The following is a 27,883-nucleotide window of genomic DNA, read 5'->3' as shown; positions in this document are numbered from 1 at the left end:
GTGGGGGGGCGCTGGGTCAAAGTCACAAGGAGGTTTAATTAGTAGCTGGTAGAAAAATTTAAGATGGGGCCTCTTCCCGGGGTCAAAGGTCAATAAGATGTTGGTTGTGGTTGTAAACTTAACCCGGTGGAGTTTGTGTGAATCTTTGTGAAGAGCAAACAACACTTAGCTTCTCCCACACTGTAGGAAAATCTGCATATTTCCCACTTTCCAAAGGTCCTGTGGCCATCCCATAATAATTTCCAGACTTCCTTTGGACATGCCCGACACGTGTGTTTTGGTTACAAAAAAAAAAATGACCCGGCTCTTAAGAGATTTTGGCCTCAGTCATTTTTTGATGGTTTCTACTGTCGTGGTGTCATCTGGGGGGGGGGGTGTTTTAGTGAGTATTTTAAAATGTTTGCTCAAAGGCACGGAAAGACAAAAGAGCTACACAAGAGATACTTTTCTTTTCTTTTCTTTAAAAAAGTACTACACTTGACGTTTATTTTATTAAGTATACTAGAGTATAAGTGCAGTAAGTACAGCAAATAAACTATAGACCATGTAGGAAGTGTACTAACTGAATACTTCTTCAGACTAAAGTGGAGCATTTAAAACTTACAATACATAGATGTTACATAAAAAGTAAACTTTAACTATGCTGCCTCATTTTTAGCATAGACTAAGTGTACTTGTACATTAGAGTACTTTTACTCCCTGGATGCTGATGTGAGGACTTGATGCTTTTAGAACTCATCCAACTAACAGACGAAGATGAAGGTGTTCAAAGATGAAGAGTATTCAAGGGAGAAGGCCTGGAAGGAGGTGAAACCCCACAGAAACCAGCACAAACACACAGGGGTAGTTCTGCGGGGTGAGAGGTGAGCTGTGGCAGAACCACACCGTTTCCCAAAGGGGAGGGGGCAAAACCAGCCAGAGGAGGGGCCAGTGCGGAGCGGAGGCGGGGCCCCCGGCGCGACGGTCGACCGGAGAGAAAGTGGAGAAGTGAGAAAATACCTGAGAGCGGGATCTGGAAGAAGTAAGTAGAAATTTGTTCGGTGGGTTTTTGTGTTAAAAGGTGGACGGGGCCCCGCGTGCTGCTGCGCCGCGTGAGCGCGCGCGGACCGGGGGATGGCGGAGATCTCCGGTTTCCACAACAGCCGTCGACGGGACGCGATGGTCGGCCTGGTTTTTCGGGAACGGCAGGGAAGTTCGGGACCCTCGTCGGCTCTTTTGTTGTTCTTGAGGAGGCCACGCAGCCCCGCGGGGCGCGCGCGCGCGTGGGAGGAGAAGCGTCGCTTCCACGGATCAGGTCGGAGGCAGAAAGATGCGCCTGAGGGAAAGAGAGCGCGCGTCCTGCCTCTTTGTAGGCCGAAAGGCTTGAATTTTCCGCCTGTTGAAGGACCGGTGAGCATTTCCACCGCGCTCATTCATTTGTTGGGGGTGGGGGGTTGCGAGCATTTGGGTCATTTTCCACGGGGACGCCACCAGTGGGGCCAGGGAGTCTCCCATTGTCCCGTCTCGCGCCGCGTTCTCTGTCTGTTGGCCGCTCAGGTCCTCGCAGTAAGTTGCCCTCTTTGTGTCCACACAACACCACTGAATAATTGATGCGGTGTGACTCCGGATCCGGGTTCTTCCTGCTCCTGCATTTCAGATTTCAGGCCCTGAATGTGCAGAAATTCAAAGGGAAGCCGGAAAATGATTCTGCAGGAGCAAAACCCCATCTAGCAGGGTTTCTGTTTCAGAAATGCTTCAAGTAGGGATTTTACAGAAATGTACTTCCTTACCATCTCAAAGTGATGATTTCTATTCAAATAAAACTGTAACTCTACAGAAAGACACAGAATTTATTCAATTATAACTAAAATCCACCAGAAATCGACAAAATATGAAATCTACTTTTGGATGATTCGTTTATTAGATAGTCACTAATACTCTTGTATGTGCAGTTTAACTTTAGTGCTGACTTGGATCATATGAGTGAAACCGTTTCCATCAGTGCCAGTCTAGAAAAACAAAGAACATTTTCCTCCTCAGTCATGTGTTCAGCCTATCATCCAGTGTTTTAGACAGCAGCGGGTGGATATTTCAGTTGCCGTAGTGAAGGACTGTCCGTCCATCTTCTGAACCCGTTTTATCCCTTACGGGGTCACGGGGCCTAACCTGACCACTGTTGGGCGAAGGCTGGAGACACCCTGACAGGTCGCCACTGTTGCAGGGCACTAGTGCGCCGTGAGAAATTGCCCTCATTCACTGATCTAAAAACATTTACCATCTCCAGGATTCCAGCTCTGTGTTCATCCAAACAGGCCCTGATAAAACACTGAGTAGTTAGGAATATGAAAGATCATAAAATACTTGTTTCTTTGCGTTTATTTTATTCTAGTAAAGACACTTTGATAAGAATGACGGTACCGCGATTTAGCCGCAGCTTTAGCTCTGTTTTCGGAAAAGTCCCGCCCCTTTAACTGTCTCCACCAATCATTCTTGGAGGCTTAATCACATGTCATCAGTCTGACCAATCAGAAGTGGTTCAAGTCTTCACTTCCTTGTTCCGATTTAGCTCATAAAGTCTCTCAGTTCCAACAAAAATACCAGCTACAGCTCGTCTTTAGTGGTGTAGCTTTCCACAGAATCCGCTGTCAGACCGTGGAACAATTGAACAAAACCATGAAGCTCAGAGAAGAGAGTCTGTCTGCCCTTTTGCGGCAGTTTTCACACTACATCTCCCATGATGCATTGGTTTAAAGTGACAGCGTCTCAGCACACAACGAGTCTTCCTTTGCCGTCTTGAAACCACAACGAACACACATCAAACAGTTTTGAAATCTAACGTAACTTTTATTACATCTTTTAGAAAAAACAGCTGCAACTTCCAGCTTTTTCTGCCACAATTATCACAAAAATGCACGTGCATGTGCAGAGGGACTGTAGATCAATACAGACTAGGAGTTTCTCCTTTTTTTTTTTTTTTTTAAACTTTTTGGATGCTGGTGTACCGCAGGATTATTGTAAAGGTTAAATTGTGCCGTGGCTCAAAAACGCTGATTTAGAGTCATCAATTCACCAATGAAGCATGTGTTTGAGGAAGTCCGAGTCCCCACAGAAAACCCACACATGCACGGAGAGACCATGCTAACTCCACACAGGAAGGACCCAGCTCGGACTCTCTCCTGCTAACTTACAGCCCCTCACAACCCCGAGCTAGCATGACCGGTGCAACAAAAACGCTGAGAAATATTGGACCTGTCCAGCCGTTGAGTTTTGAACGGAATTCCAGCACAGACGAAGACAACAAAGACGTTCATGAATCTATCTGTCTGCAGGTGGAAGCATGAGGATGGAGCAGAGCAGGGAGAGCTTCGGTAGCTGCGTCACATGTTTTATCTGCTCCTGATCCATCACCATTTGACTGAAGAAATGCTCAGAGACGTAGTTTTAATCTTAGATTCTTTTATATAGGTCATTCATCGTCACATGTTAAAGGAAACTTGTCTTTTTCTTCTCTTTGGTTGCTGTTTTTTAACATTCTGGTTCCATAGTTAACAGTCATTTCTCCCATCTAGACCCACTATAGTGTGACGCAAAAAAAAAGTCTGTCGTATTCTTTTGGAAACATTTCAGTTCATTTCCCAAATGAAAGTATCCTGCATCTCACTCCCCCGTCAGCCATGGCCATCTGCAGATGGCGCCCTTAAGTACTCGCCTATATGACAAAGGGAGATGCTGACTTTTTTGTTCCAAAGCCCGTTTTATGGAGCCCTCTGCCCTTTCAACTTCTCTATCTGCTCCCGACCGACCATAAAACCTCCGTCTTTATTCTGGGAACATCGGATGTATTTCTCAGAGATTTTTGTCATTTTAGAAGGAAAAAGCTGAGCATCAACATTTTCCACTTTAATGTTTCCTTAAATGTCTAAACAGATAGGTTTTATGTTTTGTAGAACAAACTGAATGTATTTTAGCTCTGACGATGTATTTTTCAGCGTGAACCCACATCAGCCCACTGAGTTGCAGTGATTAGAAAGTTTAAAGACAGGTGAGATGATGATCCTCATGACTTTGAAACCAACAGACAGGTCTATTGATTTAAAGACCTAGTCCCATGAAAATGGGGGTTTTAACATGTTCTTGTGGCATTCTTCTGATGATGGAGGGAAGATATAAACAGAATCAAGCTCAAAATACCATTTCTGATTATTTTTATTTAGACAAAACAATTTAGTTTGAAAAAAACGTATTTGTGACGAATACGCTGGACAGGCCACAAGCTCCCTGCTCCACTCCATTCCGATGCACCCACCTTCAGACAAAAAGATCCACGATCGTCTTTGTTTTCCTGGTCTGAGCTGGAGCCTGGATCTAAACTGTACGGCCGGATAGCTACGAGATTGCTAGCTATGTTACGTTGGGGTGAGAGAGGCTGTAAGCTAGTGGGAGAGGGTGTGAAAGGAGAGCTCTCAACAATAGGGAGAGGAAGGGGGCGGGGCTTTACAACTCACAGGTGAATTTCTAATGACGTCTGCAGAAACTATGTCCTGGAAAACGACAGGCTTTTCGATTCAGGCTGAAAACAGCTTCATCATCATTAAAGGTCCACTGGAAACGCTTTGAAAATAGATCAAAGATTGATCGGAGTGGGACCTTGAAAATGCACAGTTAGCTTTGCTCAAACCCAGAGTTACACACCTGTTTGAGTTTGCTCTGGCGGTTTGCTTCAAAGTTGACAGTAGCAGTTGTTGTGTGTTGGTTTCTGTCACAGACCGTCAATCCTGTGTGCACATGTGTGTGTGTTTGTGTGTGGCCCTGTGACCATCCTCCCATGCGGGGTGTGTGTGCGTTTATTTTCACAGTTGCACATGGAGTGGAGCTGCTGATCTTCCTGACAGCTGAAAATGCTGCATGACCACTTGACTTCTGTCTGTCTTTGGGGATTGAGGGGACAAAACTGATGTATTTGCACCTTTAAGGAAACGGCTTAACAATAGTTTGAGTTGATTGTTTAAATGCCTTTTTTCTGTTTGGGGAAACACAAACAATTTGGGTTGACGTGGTCTCAGTAGCTGTGTTTCCATTACACATATGAGCAGAACTTAGCGCTCATCATCATCTATCTAAGCAGTCGTTGGCGTCTTGTTCAGGCCATGGAGCGGCGAGGTCCTTACACGTGGGAGGGGCAACGAATGAAGCCATTTTGGGAAATGGTGGTTGGTGATTTTCCATTTTCCAGAGGAGCTGTGGATCCAACAATTCCACATGACACGCTCCACTTTTGATGAGCTGTGTGATGCTTTGGGACCTCCTGTGGCGCCCGCTGTGCAGCGCCCAAGGCAACCATAAGCGCTTTGCCATCCTGTTGTTGGTCATGTGACTCATTTAGTTTGAATAAACTTTTTCCATTGCAGTTTTGCTAAATGTGTCCATTTCAATACGGATCAAAAACCACCTCCTCCCAGCGCAAAATCTCAGTTTTTCTTTCAAAAGATGCAAGTTTTTTTTCAGAATTGTTGTGTTTTCTGTGAGGCCAATTTTTTTTATTGCAAATCCAATTTGCACGATTTCAGTCGCAGGAAACGCAGTTAGTTATAGCTATTTCAAGACATTTTTAGTTACTGGTAGTTAACAGTTAAAAGTAGCAGAAAAGAATTCAAACAAAAGTGAGCTGCTTGGTTGTGTGTGTCGCTTTCACCTCGCAGCTAGAAGGCCCTGGAGGTTGCATGTTAACCTCGTCCATCTGTGGGTTTTCTCTGGTTTTCTCCTACAGTCCAACAACCATCAACGGTTCATTGGTTATTCTGAATTGTCTTCAGTTGTTCATGTGGTTGTGTGGCCCTGCAACAGACTGGTGAGCTGTTCTGATCGTACTCTGCCTTCTCCCAACAGTAGCTGGATAGGTTGTGGAACCCTGACATTGATTCGGCGGGTTTAGGCTAGGGCTGGGGATCGCCAATAATTTCCAGCATTGATTCCATTCTCTATTTTAAAATTTTTTTTTTCTATTCTTTCGATCTACTTGATTTGCTTTAATTTAATTTAGAATTTACACGGTTTACATATTTAGATCATTTGTATAGAAATACATTAATAATCTAGATATGTTACGAAAATATTCATATTAATCTGAAACAGTTCACACACTGTCACTATTATTAGTGAAATATTTCAATGAGATTGTCATCAGCATACAGTGTTACACGGTTTCTTAAACAGTGAAGCTCCTACAAAAATGTGCAGATCGTTAATATTATAAAGGCTGTAAACGAACCCATGTTACAAAAATAAATTTTCCGTCTGTCCTGGATGGTGTTTAGATCTGACCACCGGGTGGAACTGGCGCATAGCATTACACTTGATTTGAGCAGAAAAAGATGCTTTAGACCACAAATAGTTATTTTTAAAATAATGTTTCCTTAAAAGAGTTTGGAAGATTCCTTCCCTGTGAGTAAATAAAGCTGTTCATTTAGTCAGCAATGTATGTCTAGGTCAAACAAGCCTTAGCATTAGCCGTCCTATGGGAGATTCCATTATACGTTAGCATCAAGCTAGCAGATTTTGGTTTTACTGCTGTTATGTGTTCGATAACTGGAAAAGGAAAGGCACAACAGATTGATCTCCGCTTTTATGGATCAATTCCAATCAATTAATCGATTTTATCTATCAAGCCCTAGTTTAGACAATAGATGGATTAAAATAAAGTGTGTGTTGAACAACAGATTAACACAAAAACCCACCAAACAAAATGTTTTTTTTATTCTTCATCATTTAATCATTACAGAAAGCTCAACTTAATGAGTTTAGCTGTTATCAAGTTCCGCAACAACAGAATATATTCCTTTTGACCCCAACGTTTAACTAATTCCATTCAAAGTAATAAAGTATAAAACCCTTATTTTTAATTTGTAACCTGTTGGTATTTCTGTTGAGTGAAACCTGATCCACACAGAACTATAGCTGAGAAATGAGGTTCAACAACCAGAAAGGACGTTTATTGACTTAAAAAGTCATCTTGACTTTGGACTAAACGATTAAATCATTTTTAGATTTTGCTGTTGCTGTAAAATCTCAATGTGGATTTTATTTATGTATTCTAGAAGCACAAAATATCACATTTAGTTTCTTAAAACGTCTCAATTCTTTCCGTAGTACATAAATGCTGGAAGAACTGATAAATTAATCCTGAAGCCAATTGTTTTTAAACTTTAGACATGAGTTTTTTCATAACTATTGGATATATTATATTATATTCACCAGCGTTCACCATTATATTAAAATAAAACCCGAATATCTCCATTGTTCTGGTTATCCAAAGATGGACTCGCGGCCTTTCCTCTGCTGTTCTGAATGTGAACCGTATCAATAAAACAATTGGATATGACTGCTCCCTATTTATGAATAACTAGCTGTTTAAAATTAGAGATGGATGTCCATTGTACTAATGGGGAAAATCTGACTGTGCTTTAAAATCATTCCCATGAATGATTTTGCTGACAGCTTCTGAAAACCAAAAGGAAAAAGATGATTTTTTTTTTTTCTGTGTTTGACGTTTCATCTGGAGTCATTGTTAGCTCTGAGTCCGCTGTTTGGCAATAATTGCTTGGCTTCTGGGTAAAGCATGGCAGTCGGTCATGTGAGTTCCTGAAATCTATTATTAGTCTACATGGGAGTAAAACTTGATTGTTGCCATGAATGTGTTGAGAGTTTAGGCATCTTTCCCTTTGGATTAAGCTGAAGCGTCCATGTCTGAGCAGGCCGGAAGCCCAGCCTCATGCTTGTGTAATCTCAGACCACACACACGCAGACGCCGCTGGACCGGCCCGCTCTGGGATCTGCCTCTAAAGCTGAATGAGAACTGAAGACCATTTACTTCTTAAAAGGAGTAAACACGCCCGTTTGGTGAACAATACTTCTGCAGAACAATAGATGAAAACAAACGGACCTTCAGGTTGAGGATGCTGGTTAGAAACCGCATGCAGGGAGGCGTCCTGCGGTTCCAGAGCAAAATGGAGAGGTCTCCACCTTCTCTTACATTTGGGGGGGGGGTTAGCTTTTAGTTTTCTTACTGACTGGTGTCCTGGTGAGGTCCTTCACCGAGGCTAAAGGACAGAAGGCAGAAGGATGAATGAGAAACACAATCCTTCCAGAAGGTGGACCACACCTTCTGGAGATCGTATTCGCCTTCACAACAGAGACACATGCGGGACAGCAGACGGGCTTTTTCAACTTTTAGGGACATGAACAAAAGAGAGCTCTCTTCCATTTTGATTCTTCAGAATTTAGGGCTGAGTCACATGGATTGACCCCCCCCCCCCCCCCCCCCCACACACACACACAGACACACACCACCATGACTCACTGAAGGTCAGAGGGTTTATTGATCCTTTGTGATTCCAAACAGCTTTTATTGGTTTTGAGGGCATGACGCTTCAGGCTCCGTCTACCTCCTCAGGCATTGGTCAGATAACGGTGTCAGCGACACAAAAGTGCAGTTAATTTAAAGGTCAGTGCTATAAAAATACCCCCAAATTTCTCTTATAGAAAAACTACAAGTCAGCTGGGCTAGATGTCCTTTACCGTGTGACCGCCGCGTTCAAACTTTCATGCCTGTCTCTATGCGTGTCTTAGAGACGGGATCTCTGATCGGATGATCGCACGTGGTGGCTACAAGTTGGCGCTAGTGTTGGGTGTTATAACCACACATTCAGCGGTATGTGTGTTTGTGTGCGCGCATGGGACTGTGATTGTGAAGCGCTATATAAGTACACACCATTTACCATTCCTGACTTTGATTATCTCATAAACCATCCGTCGTCTTTTTTAGCGCCAGCTATTCTTGGTCGTGTAATTGGTTGGATCACGACACATGGGGACCCCCGACCCCCCCACCCTGCAGATTTAGCCTGTTGCTATCTGTGAAGCCAGTGGTGTTCCATCTTAGCCACAGGTGTCCTGGGAATTATCTTCAAATGCAAACAGGCGTCTGGCAGGATTTTCTCACATGGATATTTTGGGTGAAAACACGGCCTCATCTCTTTGTTGAACAGTGTCTGCACTTTGAAGCACAGCCAGAAGTGCTATAATTGCTTAATTATTATTTTAATCTGGGTAGAGGGATAATGGCTAAACCCACACAGGATGGTGATTGTTTTTTTTTCTTCAGTATGACGGAAGGCCAGCTCTAGCTAAACATCCACCACATCAAAATGGTCATTACATATCATTTGGTGTCTGCTTGATGTTTATGTCATCTCGGTTTGTTTAAATCACCTCTTTTTGTCTACTTATTTATGTCAGAGGTTAGAAAATAAGTCTGGAGTTAGAGAATTTACATTTTTGAAATAATTAGTGACTCTCACATTCAGAGAACAGGTTTCTTTCATGCGGTGTCTCCTTCAAAGAAAATACTTTTTGGCTTTAATGGTCTTTTTGAGGGTTGCTGCAGAGGAACTCTGGTAATGATGCACCGCTCTGAGACGATTACTCATTTGAACTTTGTGGTTTGGAGTAAACAAGTCATTGTGGTTTTGCCCATGGCTGCAGAGCTCCTGACCCGCCTCTGATCTGGTGAAAGTTTGTTTTCCAGTCCTGGATGAGGGAATGCGTCCAGAGATGAGGTCTGCCTCGGCTCCACACACGTGTTCACACAGTGTTCATGCCTGAAGGGAAGCCAGCTTTAAACAAAGTCTGATTGGTGGGGCGTAGAGGCTTCGCTCAGTGAGCCCAGAAGAGCTTTACTTTGCAGAGCGATGACGGCTAATGTCCCCCTTCATTTCCCACAGAGGTCCGATTGAAGGCAGCAAGCCCCGCCCATTCTTCAGCTAACTGGCATTTGACAGTTCCACATCCGTCATGCCACCACTTTCTTTAAGGCCATTTTAGTCCAGTGTGGAAAGCTGACTGGCAGAGGGCAGCATAAGGTCAGGTTTCCACGACAACTGCCAGCTTCCACAACCCCCCCCCGCCTCCGTTTAGGCGACCTCTTTCATCGCCATGGCAGCAGAGAGGCCCTCTTTTCCCAGGGGATGGGGGGCGTAAGGAAGGGAATGTGAGCCAGTGAGAGGAAGGAAGAGGGCAAATAAGTTTAGTAAAAACATGGTAATCCAATATGGCCGCCTTTGTGCGGCAGCTAGCTGGCGTTAAGGCTGCTTCTTGAAGAGGAGATACAGTCGTGTGATGATTAACCTCAGCAGAGACCTGGAAGACACGATCTGAGCAAACAGCGAAACCCAAGCCTCTGTTTAGGGGGTTAATGGGGCTTAGTGTGGATGGATCACAGCGCTCAGACTGTGGGAGCAACGTTCCCACAGTGGGTGATAAATACCCACTTAAAAGGCTGTTTCACTTCACAGATGAGTTAGAAACATCGCCCTCTTTTACACTCAACTTTGTGTTTTGTCGTAAAATGGCAGTAATTGTGTGTTGCATCAGAAAAATCCATATTTTTTGAAGCTCAGAGAAACAAGCACATCTTCTCAGACTCTGGGGACCAATAATGGCTCCACTTTTCCTTCCAAATCAAATTAAGAAAATTGGATCCAGAAAGGAAATTCACGGAATTTTCCTTCCTAATTAGAGCCCGCACCAAACCGATTAAATCATGACACTTTGTGAAAGATGCTAGTTCAATGTCCATAATGACAAACCTTCTGTTTTAAGTTAAAAACTTTTAACATAAAGACAGTCTTGATGAGAATTGGATATTGAGTTAGAGAAACAACAAAGAAACCTTTTCATTTGAAGGCACACAGGAATCATGCATTTGATGTCAGTGGGTCAGTGAAGGCATCAGGCTGGATTCATGTGTTGCACATAGGATTTGATCTTGCTTGGACTTTAATGAAACCTGTGTGCAATGACATGTTGATAACATTTCTTTTTATTTCTTCTTTGTATTTTTGTTTAAATAAAAAGCCCGATCAAACAGTGACCTCAGTCGAGTTTCCCAGATGACGTGTTCTTTAATAGGGCTGAAATGAGTATCTGAATTGTCAGATGTTTGCAATCTGTTCCCAGAAAAAAAGTATTTGTTGCATCCTAGTTTGCTTATTTGCAAAATGTATTTATAGAGTAAAAATACACTTCAGACAAAGTAATTATCATTCTCATGTTGGATTTTAAAGATCTAAACTACTCAAACTGAATGCTCTACTGTCACTGAATTCAGTAAATCTTCACGGCCAAGTGTTGTTGAAGGCTCTCATTTTCAAAATAAAAATATCAGACTGTTGGACTGAATTTACTGAAATAACTTCTCAAAAAGAATTTGTTTTAAATGTAGTCAACAATCTGAATAAAAAGGATCATGAAAATGACATTAGGACTAGTAGGAAAATCCAACGATCAATTATGTAATGTCACAAGACTGACTGCTAGCATGGTTGAGATGCCGTATTGGAACCATTGACTTTATATGAAAACTGGACTTAGTGACTCCTCCCCCCCTAGCGTTCTAAACAGGAAGTATCCGCTGGCTCCAAGAGGCCAAAATCCCGTAGAATTCAGACATTTTATTAGTCAGATTAACCATTCTCCCTCCGATACCTTTTTTCTTTTAACACCTCCTCAATTATCTTGTTTTTATGATATTTTTTTCTGTAGTTCAAGTTATTCAAGATATAAACTGGCCAATCACATCCAACGTTCAAAATGTTTGACATATTATCCTGACCCAGCTTTAAAGTGGTAGGGGCGTGGCCTTCCAGTAAGCTCACTCCTGATTGGCGAGAATGGTTGCTATAGAAATGATGACTCAGGATCAGTCATGACTTCACTTGGCTCCAACATGGCGTCCATATTAGGAAATAATAGCGACTGCATGGACTTGTTTTGGTTGGAGCTAGAAGCAAACCCTTCTGTGACGTCTTACTCACTCAGTCCAGGTCTCATATACAGACAATGACCACAACACATCTGTAAAATCTAAATTTGTTGTGCGGGTTTTTTGGAAAATTTTGAGGATGGAAAACTTCATTTTCAGGATTTGTTCTTAAATGATCCAAAACAAGATTAACCACGACGCTGACAGAAAAAGAGAAAAATACGATTTTTTTTCTTCCCAAAATATTGTGTGAGTTTATCTGTTATGTTTTGCTGATTCTGATAAAATGATGGTGTTAAATACATAGTTAATTTTTATAGATCCAGTAAAAAAACGTATTTTGCAACCATTCAATCATAGTAAATTCAATGGTAAGAACCGTGGTTTGATCTTTGAATTGTTGACCTTGATTCATGAATGGAACCGAACCGGCACCCAAGCAACAATCTGAAGCCATTTTATTTAACATTGTTGTGAATATTTCTTACAAATGAATGTAATAGGTTTTCCTCAGGTATAGGTATTTAGTTCTGGGTGTTGGTATTGAACCTTTTGGAATGATAACCTGCTCTAGTTGAGACCCTATCTTTGTATCTAGAGATGGACTCCTAACCTTTAGTCTGTAGCTCCATGAACATGACCCTCGAACGTCTTCCTTCATTTTTAGTTCATGCTCACCTCTGAGTCTTTGGTCAGAGATTCTCCATGACCACATCTTCAGGAAAACTGCGCTAGGACTCATTTGAAGACATCTAAGAGATAAACAGCTCTGTGAAGTTTAACATTTTTTTCTTTGACTTTGTGTTACCTTTAAAAATATACCAATGCTGATTTTAAACTCATTTTAGAGCAAACCTTGAGTAGAAAAATCCCAGTGTTCCTTATATATACCGGATATATTTATTTTTGACTTGTAAGAGGCCTAAAGTTGAGCTGTAGGTAAAAATATCCTTCAGAAAACATTTGAATGGGTTATGAGGGCAGAATATGACCATGAGGCTTATCATCCAATTTGAGCTGAACCACGACGTCAAACCTGGAAATGAACCCGGACAAACGCAGCCTTGGGGGAATGCGTGTTTGACTAGATGGTTTGATAGCAGTTTGCAACCTAATGCAGGAAGTTCAGGCAGGAAAAGAGGCTGAAGGTTAATCCGATTATTCAGTTTCAGTTCAGTCATCATGCTTCGTTTCTGAGGGTCTTGTTGCCGAATGATCGGCAGAGATAAGCTTGAATTCTGCTCTCTTTCTTTCTTCCAGATCTGGAGAATCTCTGCCTTCCCTTTGCTTGGACTCTCCCACCCCTCTTCCCTCCTCCTCTCTGTAGCCTCCCCAGCTCCCCGGCCTCCCTTCTCCTGCTCCCTCCTCATCGGCCTCCAAGATAGATTCCCTCAGGAGCAAGGTTGACCTGCTCAAGCTGCCCCTGGCTCTTTCCACCAAGTCCATCTCGGAGCGCAAAAGCCAGCTGGGAGGAGTCTCCGAGCAGCACGCCAAGGGGGGAGGAGGTGGGGCCCGTAAACCCCGCCTACTGCTGGCCCGCGACATGGACAACGAGTCGCAGTACTCGGGCTACTCGTACAAGTCCTCCCACTCACGAAGCTCCCGCAAGCACAGGTGAGTAAATCAGGACTTCAAAGACGAGAAGCAGAATCAAATATTTAAATTAAAATCACACGTATGACGCTCCTCATACTCCGAGGCAACACCGACAAACAATCTGCACGGAACGTGGATTTGAGTCGTTTATCGGAGCGGTTCAGGGCTTTAGGCGTGCAGTTTCTCGCCTGCTTTAAGCAGAGGTGATTTATTAGGTTACATTTCAGCCGTGAGCAAAATGACAAACTGAACAAAAGATTGCAACTGTTTAACCATCAAAAGAGCTGAAGGACTGCGGTCAAGGTCTGCTGCAGCTGAACAAAAGGGAGCTGCAGGATTTCTAAACATCCTGTGATGGATTTACGGTTATGAAATGAACTCTTCTCTGTCTGACATTTCACTTCAGTTCATTATTTTATCATTTTTTCATGATTCAATCACTTTCTGATAAACCTGGAAGGCCACGCTCAATGTGAAAGTCTTGCGGACAGAACATGTATGTACATGTGTGAGCGAGATCTGTGCTGTTTTGTTTTTCAGTTTGAAAACTCTTTGCTGGTTTGAGCTCAGCCAAATACGAAGAAACGAGAAAAACCTGCACTTTTCCTTCAACACTCCTCTAAAAAGAAGAAAAGACACACAGATCATTTTTACTCTTCTTCTTAAAAGAAACTCATTAGAGTATTTTAACCCCTTTACAGCTGAATTTATTTCCTGCAATAAAAAAAATCACTTATGTTTTTGCTTTCAAATAGAAGCTAAATTTGGGTAATTTAGGAGTTTGTTGCATAAAACCTAAATCAAAACGCGAGAAACAAAAAAATAAATGTTTCATTGCAGAACGAATCCTCAATTTTTGCTCATTAAACAGCCAACACCAGAGCACTATAGGCGCGAATGCGTGAACGAAAGGGCTGTTCACCTGCAGTACCTCTGAAAATCCTTCTTTGCCACCCTTAGGGACCGTCGGGACCGCCACCGCTCCAAGAGCAGGGACAGCAGCAGTCGTGGAGACAAATCGGTCACCATCCAAACTCCGGGAGAGCCGCTTCTGGATGCAGAGTCCACCCGTGGAGATGACCGGGTCAGCGGCTCTGACGTTTCCCTCTGAAGGGCCCATGTCATGCTTTTCTCAAGCCTTTCAGAGTCAACTACATGAGCAGATATTACCTTTGGCACACTAAAGAAAATATCCAACAGCATCCCAACTTTTGCAGAGATGGATGTGCATATTGTGCAGATAAAGTTAAAGCATTTAGCCCATCACCGCTAGCTCCACACAGAAAGTGGGCGTGTGTGTTAGTCTGGGGGCGGAGCTGGTAGCACAGACTCTTCCTGGAAGGGGCTGTTCCTCCCTTTGTGATGTCACACTGTGAGAGCCCACTCGTTTTGGTGGATTGGGAGGGGCTGGTGTTCAGAGAGCAGGTTTTTAGAGGAATGCTCACACATGCGTGAATGGATCAAAATACCACTTTGGGTTGTTTTCTGTGAGGAATGAACATAATAATACACTTAAAAGCTCAAAAAGTTGACTTTGCATCATAAAGACCCTTTAAACAGAATTATTCCCAACATTAACCACTGGTTAGGCTTTTGTACTAGTTGCTGTTAATGCAGAGACGTCAGTCCAGGTAAGCAGAGAGTTCCCCGTCTCTAGTCCACGGTGAAGGAATGGGGACCTCCCAGCTGTTTTAACAGAGGAGGTGTCGTGGATTGATTCCCACTGACCCAGCAGATGTTGCCTTTTCTCTCTCTAAGTGGGCCCTCGCCCTCTCTCAACAGCTCAGTTGTGTTTCATCGGAGCAGTTGGTGGTTTTGTTTGAATCCTGTCAGCGGGCAAAGAGCAGGTGTTGACATTTGTGTTCTCCTCAAAGACTTGAGAGCCTTCAGCTTAACACCAGAGAGCGGCTGTCTTTGAGGAGGCAGAGGAGACACGCTAAAGCAAAGAGGGGCTCTTTGAGTAAATAGTGAAGGGCTGTCGGTGTCCGCGGTAAGCCAAGCTGTCACCATTACTGGCATGACACTAAAGAGCATTATTCCTTCTAAAGGTTTCGAGACGATTAAGGACATTTGTGACTGAAAGTGGGGATTAGACTGTTTCAAAATGCTTTAAAAAGGATCTCTATAGAAACACTCCTGGGTTTTCTTGATAGAAAAAGGATTTATTGCAGATTTGATTCAGCGTGCTTAAATTCCAAACCCGCGTGCTTACTGGAAGGCCTGTTTTCACAGACAAAAATGGAGTAAAATTTCCCTTTTTGAAGGATTTGAACACGTTTGACATGTTTTTTTGTCCTTTGCTATTCATCTTCAGGACGATAACTGGGGGGAGACGACCACTGTGGTCACAGGCACCTCTGAACACAGCATCTCAAATGAGGACCTGACCCGCGCCACCAAAGATTTGGAAGACTCCACCCCTCTGCAGTGCAAGCGTTTTATTGGCCCGGTGCTGGGAGGCTGCCTGAGCTTCTTCGCTCTGATCACGCCTCTAGCCTTCCTCATCCTCCCTCAGGTCCTGTGGCGCGACGACCTTGAGGTCTGCGGGACGCCCTGCGAAGGCCTCTACGTCTCGCTCGCCTTCAAGCTCCTTGTTCTCCTCATCTCCTCATGGGCGTTGTTCCTCCGTCCTCCCCGCGCCACCCTGCCTCGGTTTTTCGTCTTCCGCTGCTTGCTCATGGTGCTGGTGTTCCTGTTCGTGGCGTCCTACTGGTTGTTCTATGGCGTGCGAGTGCTGGAGCCCAGGGAGAGGGACTACAGGGGCATCGTGGAGTACGCCGCCTCCCTTGTGGACGCCCTCCTCTTCATCCAGTACCTGGCTTTGGTGTTATTGGAAGTCCGACACCTGCAGCCAGCCTTCTGTCTTAAGGTGGTCCGGACCGCAGATGGAGCCAGCAAATTCTACAATGTGGGCCACCTCAGGTTTGTTGTGGACTCACGGTTCCCACTTCCTGGAAGTTTACAGCTGAATCATTGCCGCTCTGTGTTGAAATCACTAGTTTTACTCTCAGTAGCACATTTGCAGTTGTTGTATTTTCCAAACTATAAGTCGCACCCGCCCAAAAAAGGCAAAAAAGAAAAGAAAAAAATCATATACGAGTCTCACTTTTGAGAGAGAAGTAAACAACCCCACAGAGCTCGGTGTGACTCTGTGTTCACACCGAGCTCATCAAATTTGCTGCTCGACGCTTGTCCAAAAGCGTGTTTCTTGACCCTTGTGTTATCTTGTGGGGTCCTCATGAGCCCACTCCCAACGTTAATTTGGAGACACGTTAACGTTGGGAGTGGGCTCATCAGGACCCCACAAGATAGCACAAGAGTTAAACGAGACACCTGGCCGCATGTGGGAGGAGCTACCATCATCTCTACATGGAAGCATGGACTGTATATTTCATGCATGGAAGACCTGAATGATGTTGAGAGATCAGGTTGATTTAAACAAACATCTGTAATCCCGTCTGGGTTCATGAGATCATTCAGAGACTCTCCCGGTTCATCTTCATCGTCTTCTGCAGGAGCTGCGTCAGAAATACGGTGTAGGTACCAAAAGTATTCCACCTGCAATAACGGTTCGTGGTCCTGCCACCAATGATGACGTCACTACGGTAACACTGCTTGGACAAACTACATAGTTACGTAGGGTCTAGATCTGCTAGGGCTCTATATAAATTCTTTCCCTCATAACTAAAAATGCTATTTTGAATTTTAAGGTGTGTCTGACATAATTGTTTGTTACACCAGATCTATAATAGAGAGACACATTGGCAATATAAACTTATTTTTCCAACGTGAGTAAATGACTGTATGAGAAACAATATTTATTTATGGTGTACTGTCTGGTTTAATTGGCCTAAAAGTTTACATTTCTTTCTTTTTTAAACACATTGAAAGCATTAATATACTAATTACAAAAAAAACAGCACAAACACCATATTTTTATGTTAAATTTTATGTATTATTCAAGTTATTGAAACAAACAACCAACCAAAAAACAAAGCATTAGCACTAAAACAAATGCTAAATGTCTTGAATCCAGTTTTCTGCTGGTCTCCACAGCTGGCCACAGAAGATACGCTGAAAGTCCCTTGTGATACATGGGGGGAGATCTTCATGGACAAGTCATCCATGTTTCTCACGGATAACGGTGTTGGCGTGTAAACTTGCGGACCAATCATTAAACGTCATCTGACCAACGTATAGCCAATCACATAATGTGACATCATCATCAATCGCAGGACCACGAACAGTTATTGCAGGCCGGATACTTTTGGTACCAACAACGGCTGCTGTCAGCGCTACTTCTGCTTCCCTGTGACCCAGTTTGACAATTTGCTGTCCCACATTGGTCCCAGGAGGGGCAAAAATATAAATAATAATGTCTCAAAGCAAGAAAAGAAGTGTTTCATGAAGTTCAGGAGGACAATGATTAGATTTCCCTCCGTTTTGACTTTGGAATCCACCTGCTGATCAGACTTCTTCTGTGTTGCTGTCAGTAGTAAATACGGGTGCACACCCACCTGCAGTGCCCTCTGGTGGTGGGTAAATAATGAACCCATTTATTTCTCAAAAAACACATATATGTGCAAGGAGCACGTTAGTGCTGTTCACGTGAGAAGTGATGGCTTCTTGGGTGGTGTAGTTTGTGGGGGCACTTGTGCAGCACCTGCACGCCCCGTGCATGCAGCATCTTTGCACGAGGTCATTAAGGTGCACCTTACTCCTCTGATAATACATTTTTTTATTTATACTCTCAGCTCCTGGTGCATTGAGTTTGTTTTAACAGACTAAAATGATCCTAAAAGGTCGGTTTAATAGGATTTGTCTGTATTTTCTGCACATATAGGAGTTTGACTTTCTCAGTGATGCCACCTTGTCTGTGTTTCAGCATCCAGCGAGCGGCTGTCTGGGTTCTGGACCGTTACTACAGCGACTTCCCCGTCTACAACCCCGCCCTGCTCAACCTGCCCAAGTCCATTCTGTCCAAAAAGATTACGGGCTTCAAGGTTTACTCTCTAGACGGTAAATGCCTCTCCACCCAGAACTGTTTTCTGCCGCTCAGCTTTATCTGAATCCACCTGTGATGGTTTAGATGTAACCCGTGGTGTCAGAATCCAGGCCTCGGAAGGTCAACATGTTTTTCAAGCAACCTGCCATAGAAGCTGCTCATTAGCTAAACACATCTATTTCATGTACAGTATTTTCACGACTGTAAGGCGCACTTAAAAGTCTTACATTTTCTCCAAAATGTGTGGAGCGCCTATGGTGCGGTGCGCCTAATGTGTTGTGTGACTTTGGTTAAAAGGATGTAGGAGAGAACAGCATGAAAACGGTAAGGAGGGAAGATAAGACGTGAAAGAAAAATAGAACAAAAGTGCAGGTGTGTCCACTTTGCAGAAAAACAACGTTCTGGTAACCCTGAAAGAGCTGCCTGCAATGAGACACAATTATGAAGCACAGTTTGAACTGCAAGCTATCACACTTTTACTAAGACTGGGAGGCAGCGCCGGGCCATTATTTATGAATGGATTGTAGATGCTAACGTGTGTTGTGGGATGAGTGTGCTAAAACCGGTGTGTCTGAGCGATACATACAGGCGCGGTCAGTCGTTGTTTTGGAGTTGAGAAAAGTAATAAAGAAAGCTCCTCTAGAAGAACTGAGACTGGTTCTTTGGCTTAACCCGCTCTGGAGGCTCTGAGGGCCTGAACGAGGGGGGGTGAACCCCGGAGGAAGATCAGCCTTTGGCCCCGGAGAGAAGATCTTCCCTGCGTCTTCCAACCACGGGTCGCAAAAGCCAGCATCATTCCTGAGGAGCCGCACGGCGACAAGACAGACTCTGACAATGACTAAAGGGAATCTGGCATGTTTGATAGAAATTCAGCCCAGCTGTTCATTTCAGATACAGACGATGAGGACTTTGATGGATTTTTGGATGCTGATTGATGACTGAAAAAAGAAATCACAAGCAACTCCGTTTTGCTTCCACTGCTTTTTTAAAACGCACCCCAGCCTGCATGTTTTACTGTATGTTTTATGTGCCGGTGCCCTAAAACCTGGTGCGCCTTTTAAATTTGTTAAATACAGAAAATTACTTATTTTGCGCACTATAATCCAGTGGGCGTTGAGAAAAAACGTTAAGCAGAAGAAGATAAGGCAGGATTTCTGGAAAACCAGCAGGAGGGCGGCCCTCTAGGCCTGGAGTTTGAAACCCCTGGTGTAAACCGAATGCTATGCTTCATTTCTCTTTCATCTTCCCTCTGCATTTGATGTCTTGCAGAAAACACAACCAACAACTCTACAGGCCAATCGCGAGCCATGATCGCAGCTGCTGCCAGGAGGAGAGACAACTCCCACAACGAGTACTACTACGAGGAGGCCGAGATGGAGCGCAGGATACGGAAACGCAAAGCCAGGTCAGACCAACACACGCCGATCAGTCTGCATTCAGACTAAGAAATGTCTGATCAGATGGAGGGAAAACTCAAATCCTCTGTAAGAAGCACGTTTTCTAGAGATCTACTGATCTTCCAGTCCTTCATTTAACCTCCGTCAAGACACGAGCATAAAGGTGTGACCTGCTGCAGTCTGCAACATGGCTTATAACCTTTTCCAGCACATTAATTCAAGCTATTTGACTTCTCCTTATATAACTTAAGGTGGTCCTGTTTCTACATGCCCTCAGTGTTTTGGCTGCTGGGAAATAAATCAGTTTGTCATTCTGTCAGTGAAACGTCGGCGTTTGCAGCAACATGATTGGTGCTCTGTTAAATGCAGGAAAGCCCACAGTAAATGGCAACCCGCCACGACACTCCAGCACCACAAATATGCTTCATAGCAAGTTTCTGGCTGTGTTTAAAGCCACCTGAGGGGTTTAAAAAAAAAAAAAAAAAGGTAAATAGCAGCGTTGCTGTCTGCTCTACACACTCAAACAGCAGAAAAGGGCTCGTTCAATGTTAAATCTTGAGTTTTGAAATGTCTTGGTGTTGGTTTCCAATCTTAAAATGATTCCAAGATATTTTTACAATAATGAATTTAGCTTTTATTTAAATGTTTTCTGGTTATTAAAGCTTTTTGTGTATGCGCTTTCAGTGTGTTCAAAAAACCTATTGACCCTGCCTTGCCTTAACCCTTGGGCTATCTTGTGGGGTCCAGATGACCCCACTCCCAATGTTGGCGTGCCTTGGAGGCACTTTAACATGGGGTCATCTAGACCCTGTAACGTTTGGAGTTGGGTCATCTAGACCCACTATACAGTGCTCTGAACCTTTCTTCTTCAATGATTTGTGAGCTTCACTGGTGTCCATGGATTACAACAAATCTTTCCACCTTTATCCACCTTTGTCATGGTGGGGAGAACACGTCAATGTAAGGGTGGGGTCGTCTGGACCCCATAGGACAACAAAGGGTTAAAAAGGTAAAAAAAAAAAAGTGTTCATTGTGTCACAAAGCATTTAAACTCGTTTTCAAGCTTAATGTTTATGTATAGGTAGTGCGTGCAATGCGCTTGTAAATCCCTTGATTTTGTCCCCACCAGGGACAATAGCTCCTGAGATCACTTGAGCCCACAAACTCCTCCTACTCCACATTAAGGTGGCGGTTCACGAAGGGCTGGCGAAGGAAGCTTCGTCCATATGGTTGCTTGGCGCTCCATGATGCCACGGTCGCATATAGAACTGCCACCGCGTGATGGCAGAATCTTCAAGATTTCATGCCACCATCTGATTTTTGAAAATCCTTGGCGTGGTCATGAATGAAGATGGCGGCGGTCTGTCAGGCAGGGAAGCCACAGTGCGGTGGCAGAGCAATCGCTGTACAGCAGCAGCCCTTATTGGACAATATGTGAATGTCTCCGGACGGCGGCGTTCCATATGACGAAACCCAGCAAGGGCAAAGAAAATGAAGGTCCAAGCACAGCAGGAGTCTTCATCAGATGAAGAGCATCAAGGCCGTCTCTCTATTTGTGTGCTGGACCAGTTGGGCCAGTTGAGACGGCTCATGCAGGTAGAAGAAAGTGGATAGATTGATTTTGTTAAAAGGGGGCAAACAAAGCAGAGAGCCGCTTAGCCCAGCAGGTGGAAGAATCAGCCAGACACAAGCTGTGTCAGTTCAAACAGAGCAAAATCTTCAACAGCAATGGGAAACAGGAAAGGATTTCTCATAAACGACCATCAACTGGGATTAACAAAGACACAACAAAACCAGCAAGCAAAGGAAAGAAAAGAATGGAAGAGAAAAAAACTCTGATCTTCTTCATGAAATGGCTCAAATGAAGAAAGGTCATGAGGAAAGGAGCGCCACCTTTGACCGATCCCAGAAGCAGATGGAAGAACTGAAAGACCCTTTCAGGGAAAAGGTCACCATAAGAAACCATTTTGAAGGTGTCTTGAAGGAAACAACACCAGCAGATGGAAATGATCAAAAAAAGGAGTATCGGATGAAAAACATTTGATCTAGGCCTTAAAAGGTCCCAACTGGAAACAAAACATCAAGAGACAAAAAAGAGAAGGCATCAGAAGGAGCAGTGGGAAACAGAACTTTATGAAACTAAAATGTGAAAGGATTTCCCTTTAGTTCCTGTTTACTTGTTTGGTTGAACACATATTTCATTTACGCTTGATTATCTTGCCAGAAATGAAAAGAATCTGGAAAACTTGACCTGAACTGTTTAGTACCAGCTATTTAATTCTGAGTTACACTGATGGAAGTTTTGGCTAAAGATGTTCTGGATCCATTTGAGGTCAGTGAATCGGATTGATCAAACTGAACCCATATCGACTGTGAATCGGATCATTAAAATGAATGGTTACACCCCTACTATACACTGGTTGGTGTGTAGTGACCTGCAGTCTAGAGCGACTATTCCGTGAACCAGGAGTTGGTGTTTGGCTCCTCTGGAGTCTCTACCAATGCCCTTCTGGTCGTTCCTCATGTGTTGGTCGGTTTATTGGCCGGTAGTTGGATGGGACTGCACCCTTTGAGGGATCCTTCTGGATCAGGATCGTTAGCCCTTCCGTTAACCATTTGTGGTGAGTCCCATCTCCAAGCAGCTGGTTGATTTGTGCTGCCAGGCGCTCATGGAGGGCGGTGAGTTTCTTTAGCCAGTGTGTCATGTCAGCGCCCGGGGAGACTCTTTTTTTTTTTGGACGTCTGCCCCTGTGATGGTCACTGGATCCTGTTCAGGGGGGTTGCTATAAGTGCTGTCATGCGATCCATTTTTGTGTGCGACTAATCAATCATGACAGACTTCCCACTTTACTTTTACACCACCAAGAGGGATTTTGGTGTTAACCTCAAACAATAAAAAAGGTCCGGAGTGCTCTAATTAAAAACATGAAAAAACCGCAGGAACACTTCACTACGTGCCACGGGGCGGCCGTGGTGCAGCGGCAGGGGAAGGTGCGATTCCCACCTTCCCCACCCATGTGTTGAAGTGTCCTTGAGCAAGACACTGAACCCCACTTTGGTTCTGGTGGGAGGTTGGTGTCCATGTTTGTCAGAAGAGTGTGTCACGGGGGAATGGGACTGTGACGGGAAAGTCCTTCCACAGTTTATCACAGCGGTAGAAAAGACAGGTGATTTTATAGTTTCCTTTAACGTCTTGAAGCGGAAAAGAAAGAGGGAAGCTGGGGAGGAAATGACAACATGAGGACGGGACACTGGAGGAGCTGAACTAGTTAGACTTTGTTTTCATTAAAACAAACTTTTGCTTCATCATCTGGAAGGAAGAGGCCAGCTTTGCCTCTGAAAGGATGCTTTGTTTATTTTCTCGCAATGATCACTTTCCTCAGAGAGGAGATGGCGAGAGTGGAGCCCGCTGGAGCTGTTACCATGACAACGTGACGCAGCGTGTTTCTAATGGTCCATTTTTGGTGAAAAATGATTCAACCTTGAAAATATGACAGGACTGAAGTTCTAATAATGTGTTTAATATTTATTTTTTTTGTAAATGGCATGGTCTGGCAGTTTCCAGGGCTTCAGGGACGGGCATCTGGCTCCATCTCTTGGCCCCTCTGTCATGTCACTTCTCTTCGAGCCGTCTTGAAAATCGTGAAATCATTATGACAACAATGAACTTGCGGATACAAGCTGCCGTTCTCACTGACTGACCATCATGGGCGGGAATGTGGCTGTGCTGCAGGTTGGTGGTGGCGGTGGAAGAGGCCTTCACGCACATCAAGCGTCTTCACAAGGACGAGGCCACCTCGTCCCCTAAACACCCCAGAGAGGAGATGGACCCCCGGGAGGCGGCCCAAGCCATCTTTGCCCCCATGGCGCGAGCCATGCAGAAATACCTGAGGACCACACGGCAGCAGGCCTTCCACAGCATGGAGAGCATCATCTCCCACCTGCAGTTCTGCATCACGCATAACATGACGCCCAAGGCAGGTTCCCCGTCGTCTGCTAATTAAATACTCATCTGTTTTATTTATAGAGTGCAGTAAAGTTTATTGATGTGATATTTAGAAGAAGTTTGATATTTCAGAAGTTTGAGGGAGACGCAAACGCTTAACAACAATATATTGTGGGGGAAAACGACTAGAAGTGTAGTTCAGAAAAAGACAGTCCTGTATTCTTAAAAACACAAATCACTGCCGAGTATTAGTCACCAAAAAAATGCATAATAAAGAAGAAACAATCCTAAATAAGTGGCGCTCCTGAACAAATCCGCTTTATATTGTGCTCACACCAAATGTGATTCACGCGTCAAATTAGAATCTGCTGCCTCTTTTTCAACACATATCATATTTGATGCCTAATGCGTGTCCAAATATGTTCCTACACTAGACACTCCCATGTGTGGGAGGAGCTACCATCAAATATTTGGCCTCATCACTACAGAGAAGCATTGCTTGTAGATCTCATTTGCATGGACGACACTGATGATGTTGACAGATCAGGTTTATATATTTTGAAGAGCTCCACAGAAACATCAGTAATCACGTCTCCATGTCTGGGTTCATGAAGTCATTCAGAAGTTTTTTTTCTGCAGGAGCTGCGTCTGAATGACGGCGCTTTCAGCAGTACTTCCGTCTCTCTGGGACCCAGTTTGTCCTGCATTTGTCCAAAGAGGGAAGAAATAAAAAGAAAAAAAATAATGTCTTGACACGAATAAGAAAAATATCAAACGTTTTGTCCAAATTCCTTCCCTACTCACTACATAGTGTGTTCGCCATTTTCTAGTGCTGTCCCAATCTACTATTCCAAAATCCAGTGCCCTAGAAATACCCTAGAAGTCTCTGTGAAAAACCAGTGTGCATCGATGCTCACCAGACTGCCGAATATAGACCACAATGCATTGCGTTGGAACAACTTTTGTGAAAAACTTGTTTAAATTTTTTTAATAAAATATAATCGTTTTAATCATCAAAACACAGTGGATTCATAAATAGTCGTTAAATGTTCGTATTTAATAGGTTTTTACTTTATGAAATGAATGACGTAATATTCGCCCTTAAAAAAAAAGATTACTGAGCATGGTGTCCGGATTGCTTTTAAAATCCATGTTCACTACATAGTCCCCCACTATCTATTTAGTATTTAGGAAGTAGGTTGGGAAGTCAGACAGCCCATGTTTTAGTTGGACGGCACTTCTTCTGCATTGCTACGGTGCCCTCTAGTGGTTGTTAGCGGGAAAATAAAAAAATATATGAGCCTTTATTTGTTTTTATTTTTTAAATCGTATATAATTCGCAGCTCTGGCCAAACTATGCAAAAAAAAAAACTCAACTTATACTCCAAAAAAACCCATAAACCCATGACTCAAAAGGCATGTTTCTATCCCGACCAGGTTAAACTGCTGTTCTCTTATTTTTTATGTTTTTAGGTTGTAATGGTGCGATTTGCATTCGAGTTTTCAGACAGTTTTTTATGTTAAGTATGATATTATGTAAAGAACGTTTTCACAGAATCAAAACCTAAAGAACAATGGGAAAAAGTAAAAAGTAACCAGTCTAACTGCCTGAAGAGAATTTATTCTCTCCTTTTGCTTTGGAAACTGTTATCAGAGGTTTATATTTCAGTTGAAATGACTGGACATTTTTCAAATGTACAGATTTTCTATTTCTAGTTTATTTATTACAGTTCAGAACATGTTATGAGGTAACAAATGAGAGACAAGCATGTTTCTTTTAGGTTAAATGGGTTGGAAAATCTCCTATAAACTACATGAAAGACGATAAAGGCACATTTTCTATAAATGACCTCCAGCTTCGCTCCTTTCAGGCTTTCCTGGAGCGTTACCTGACCCCCGGCCCCACCATGCAATACCAGCAGCAAAACGGCGGAGGGCGCCAGTGGACTTTGGTGAGCGAGGAGCCGGTGACCTCGGCCCTGCGTCAGGGTCTGGTCTTCTCTCTGCGCCGCCTGGACTTCTCCCTGGTCGTCACGGTGACGCCCCTCCCTTTCCTGCGGCTCGGGGAGGAGTTCATCGACCCCAAGAGCCACAAATTCGTCATGAGGCTGCAGTCGGAGACTTCGGTCTGAACTGCGTTCGGCTGATGCTCCCCTTGTCTTTTGCTGTGTTCTGCCGGAATAAGAAAACATTGAAGAAGAGGAGCGCTTAGAATGGCCGCCGCTGTCAAACTGTGATCAGGAGAGCGAGCGGAGGCCTGTTCTCCTCACACTGCTAAAGCCGTTGTGTCCTGAAGGGGACCTTTCTTCCTCCTTCCCTCATCATCCGCTGAACGGCTGACTGGAGACATAAAGTATGAGGGGGGTTATAACAGCAGTCACCCCCCCTCTCTGGTGTCTTACACGCGCCGACCGACTGCAGCTCTGATGCCTGCTGGTCCTCCACTGTGGCAAGGGCTTGCTTTTGTACCAGAGGGACCGCTTTATATTTGCTTTGAAGAATGTAGCAATATGTCTTTTTTGATGACTGTTAATAAGAATGGATGTACATTCCTAACCTGTTGCTGTCCGTCACTCTGTTCACTTCTTATGCAGCTTCTGGTCACACAGACATGATCAGCAACACTTTGGGTTTAGCTGCAGCAAATGTTTGACCCTGGAGATGCTGCTTTCCTCTGGTCACCCAGCAAAAAGCGGAAGTCTCCCCTCACTAGGGGGGGTCCTTCCTAACGTTGCTCTTACGTTTTCACCAGAATGTCCGTCACCCGGATGGAGCATGTTGGCTTTACCAGAACAAAGGGACATGATGTTTTTTTGCTGATCAACTCCTCCATTGTAGGGCTTTGAATGTTTAAAGGAGCTCATTTGAAAAACGTGCAGCTCCACTTAAAGAGATGTACTTTCAAAAATCAAAGTTTGTTCGTCTTTCAGTTAGGTTTATTAGTGTGATTAAAGCAGACTTCTGGATGTTCATCCCAGCTCCGCTTCGGCCTCTGAAACCCCTCAGTGATGCTTCATAGATGAAAAGAACAAACATCACCTCCATGGGAATTTTTGCAATGTTATTAAGGCTTTAATGGGTTTTTTGTAATCAAAATGACCACGTTCTGCTTTAATGTTTGTGATGCCTTTATTTAAACACAAAATCTCAAATTATGTCATTTATGTGACGGTTTAAACAATGACCTTTGATATTCTAAAGACAAAAAATACCATCGTTTGGTTTTTTTTTTCAAAGTAAAGTTCCTAAAGAATTCTAATCAAGACTTACATTTTCAATTTTACTTGTCTGAAACTATCCAGTACTTTAATTTGGCAACTACAAAGAATAGTCAGTGTATTTAAAAACTACAGGATGAATAAAGATGGGAATCACAATTCCCTGGAGAGTCACCTGAAATCACAAAGTCATTCCACTTAAGGGCTAGTTTTGACTTTATAAAAGATGCTTTTGGAGTCCTTGTGTTTTCAGTTGCTGGATGTGGTAAACTTCCTAAAAACTAAGTGACAGTGCACGGTTTCACTTCTCTGTGCAAAATGACCACTTAGCAAAACAGGGACGAATGCAAACAGTCAGTAGTCCGAGCGCCGTCCAGAAACCCCTGTGACACCAGTTTAAAAAACCCGCTCAGAGCTGATGTTTCCCACTGTTTACCTGCACTGTTCAGTGTGCATCCAGCAGAGCAGACGTGTGATTGTAACTCCTCTGAGCTGCCGCTCTGCTGCCGGCGCCGCGAAGCAGCTTTCCTCAGCCTTACTCTGCAGACGAGAACACGCCAAGGGCTCCTCTGTCTCACATATCCGACGGTCTGCTCAGCCTCAGCAGGACTGCTCTCTTCCCACTGGAGGACTGGGTTTGGAAAACCCTTTAGATGTCTTTCCAGAAATGTATTCAGCAGCCCCAGAGTGTTTGTTGAATGACCTGAATACTTTTGAAAAAATGCATGCTTACAAGTCATTTTGGGTGCATTTTTTTTTTTTTTTACATTTTTTAAGGTGCCTAAGTTATGATGATGCAATTTTCTGAATGTTTTTACTGAAAGAAGAGAAGAGGCTTGTAAAAAGTATTTGTAGGTCTGTGTTCACTTTTGTAACTGTAGTTTGTATAGTGTTTTAGACATCAATAAAACCTTCTTTTCCTTA

At 43.6% G+C, this 27,883-nt stretch overlaps 1 protein-coding gene across 3 annotated transcripts; it reads left to right on the top strand.

Moving 5' to 3' along the window:
- The first annotated feature begins 886 nt into the window (after nucleotides 1–886).
- Nucleotides 887–27,883, top strand: LOC101163605 (vang-like protein 2). 3 transcript variants are annotated; one of them, XM_023965012.2, is made up of 8 exons: nucleotides 887–1,021; nucleotides 13,058–13,411; nucleotides 14,354–14,477; nucleotides 15,708–16,315; nucleotides 18,279–18,412; nucleotides 19,668–19,803; nucleotides 23,529–23,772; nucleotides 25,613–27,883. In XM_023965012.2, exons 2-8 carry the CDS (start codon nucleotides 13,341–13,343, stop codon nucleotides 25,871–25,873), a joined length of 1,578 nt encoding a protein of 525 aa, XP_023820780.1. In that variant the 5' UTR covers nucleotides 887–1,021; nucleotides 13,058–13,340; the 3' UTR covers nucleotides 25,874–27,883. The 3 variants fall into 3 exon arrangements, with proteins under 3 accessions (XP_023820780.1, XP_004078627.1, XP_011484319.1); XM_004078579.5 differs by having other exon boundaries at nucleotides 1,019–1,389; XM_011486017.4 differs by lacking the exon at nucleotides 887–1,021 and adding an exon at nucleotides 1,263–1,545.

The sequence above is a fragment of the Oryzias latipes genome, chromosome 17 (assembly GCF_053564925.1).
Source record: "Oryzias latipes strain Hd-rR chromosome 17, Olatipes_Hd-rR_3.1".
NCBI classification, from domain to species: Eukaryota; Metazoa; Chordata; class Actinopteri; order Beloniformes; family Adrianichthyidae; genus Oryzias; species Oryzias latipes.
The sequence above is the reverse complement of the archived record's forward strand: the minus strand, read 5'-3'. Positions and strand labels throughout refer to the sequence as shown.

Bases quoted from the DNA above. Each gene is read 5' to 3' on its own strand.
- LOC101163605 (XM_023965012.2), top strand. From the start codon at position 13,341: ATGGACAACGAGTCGCAGTACTCGGGCTACTCGTACAAGTCCTCCCAC. The intron at 19,804-23,528 runs GTCAGACCAACA...GCTGTGCTGCAG, and splicing joins ATACGGAAACGCAAAGCCAG to GTTGGTGGTGGCGGTGGAAG. The intron at 23,773-25,612 runs GCAGGTTCCCCG...CGCTCCTTTCAG, and splicing joins CGCATAACATGACGCCCAAG to GCTTTCCTGGAGCGTTACCT.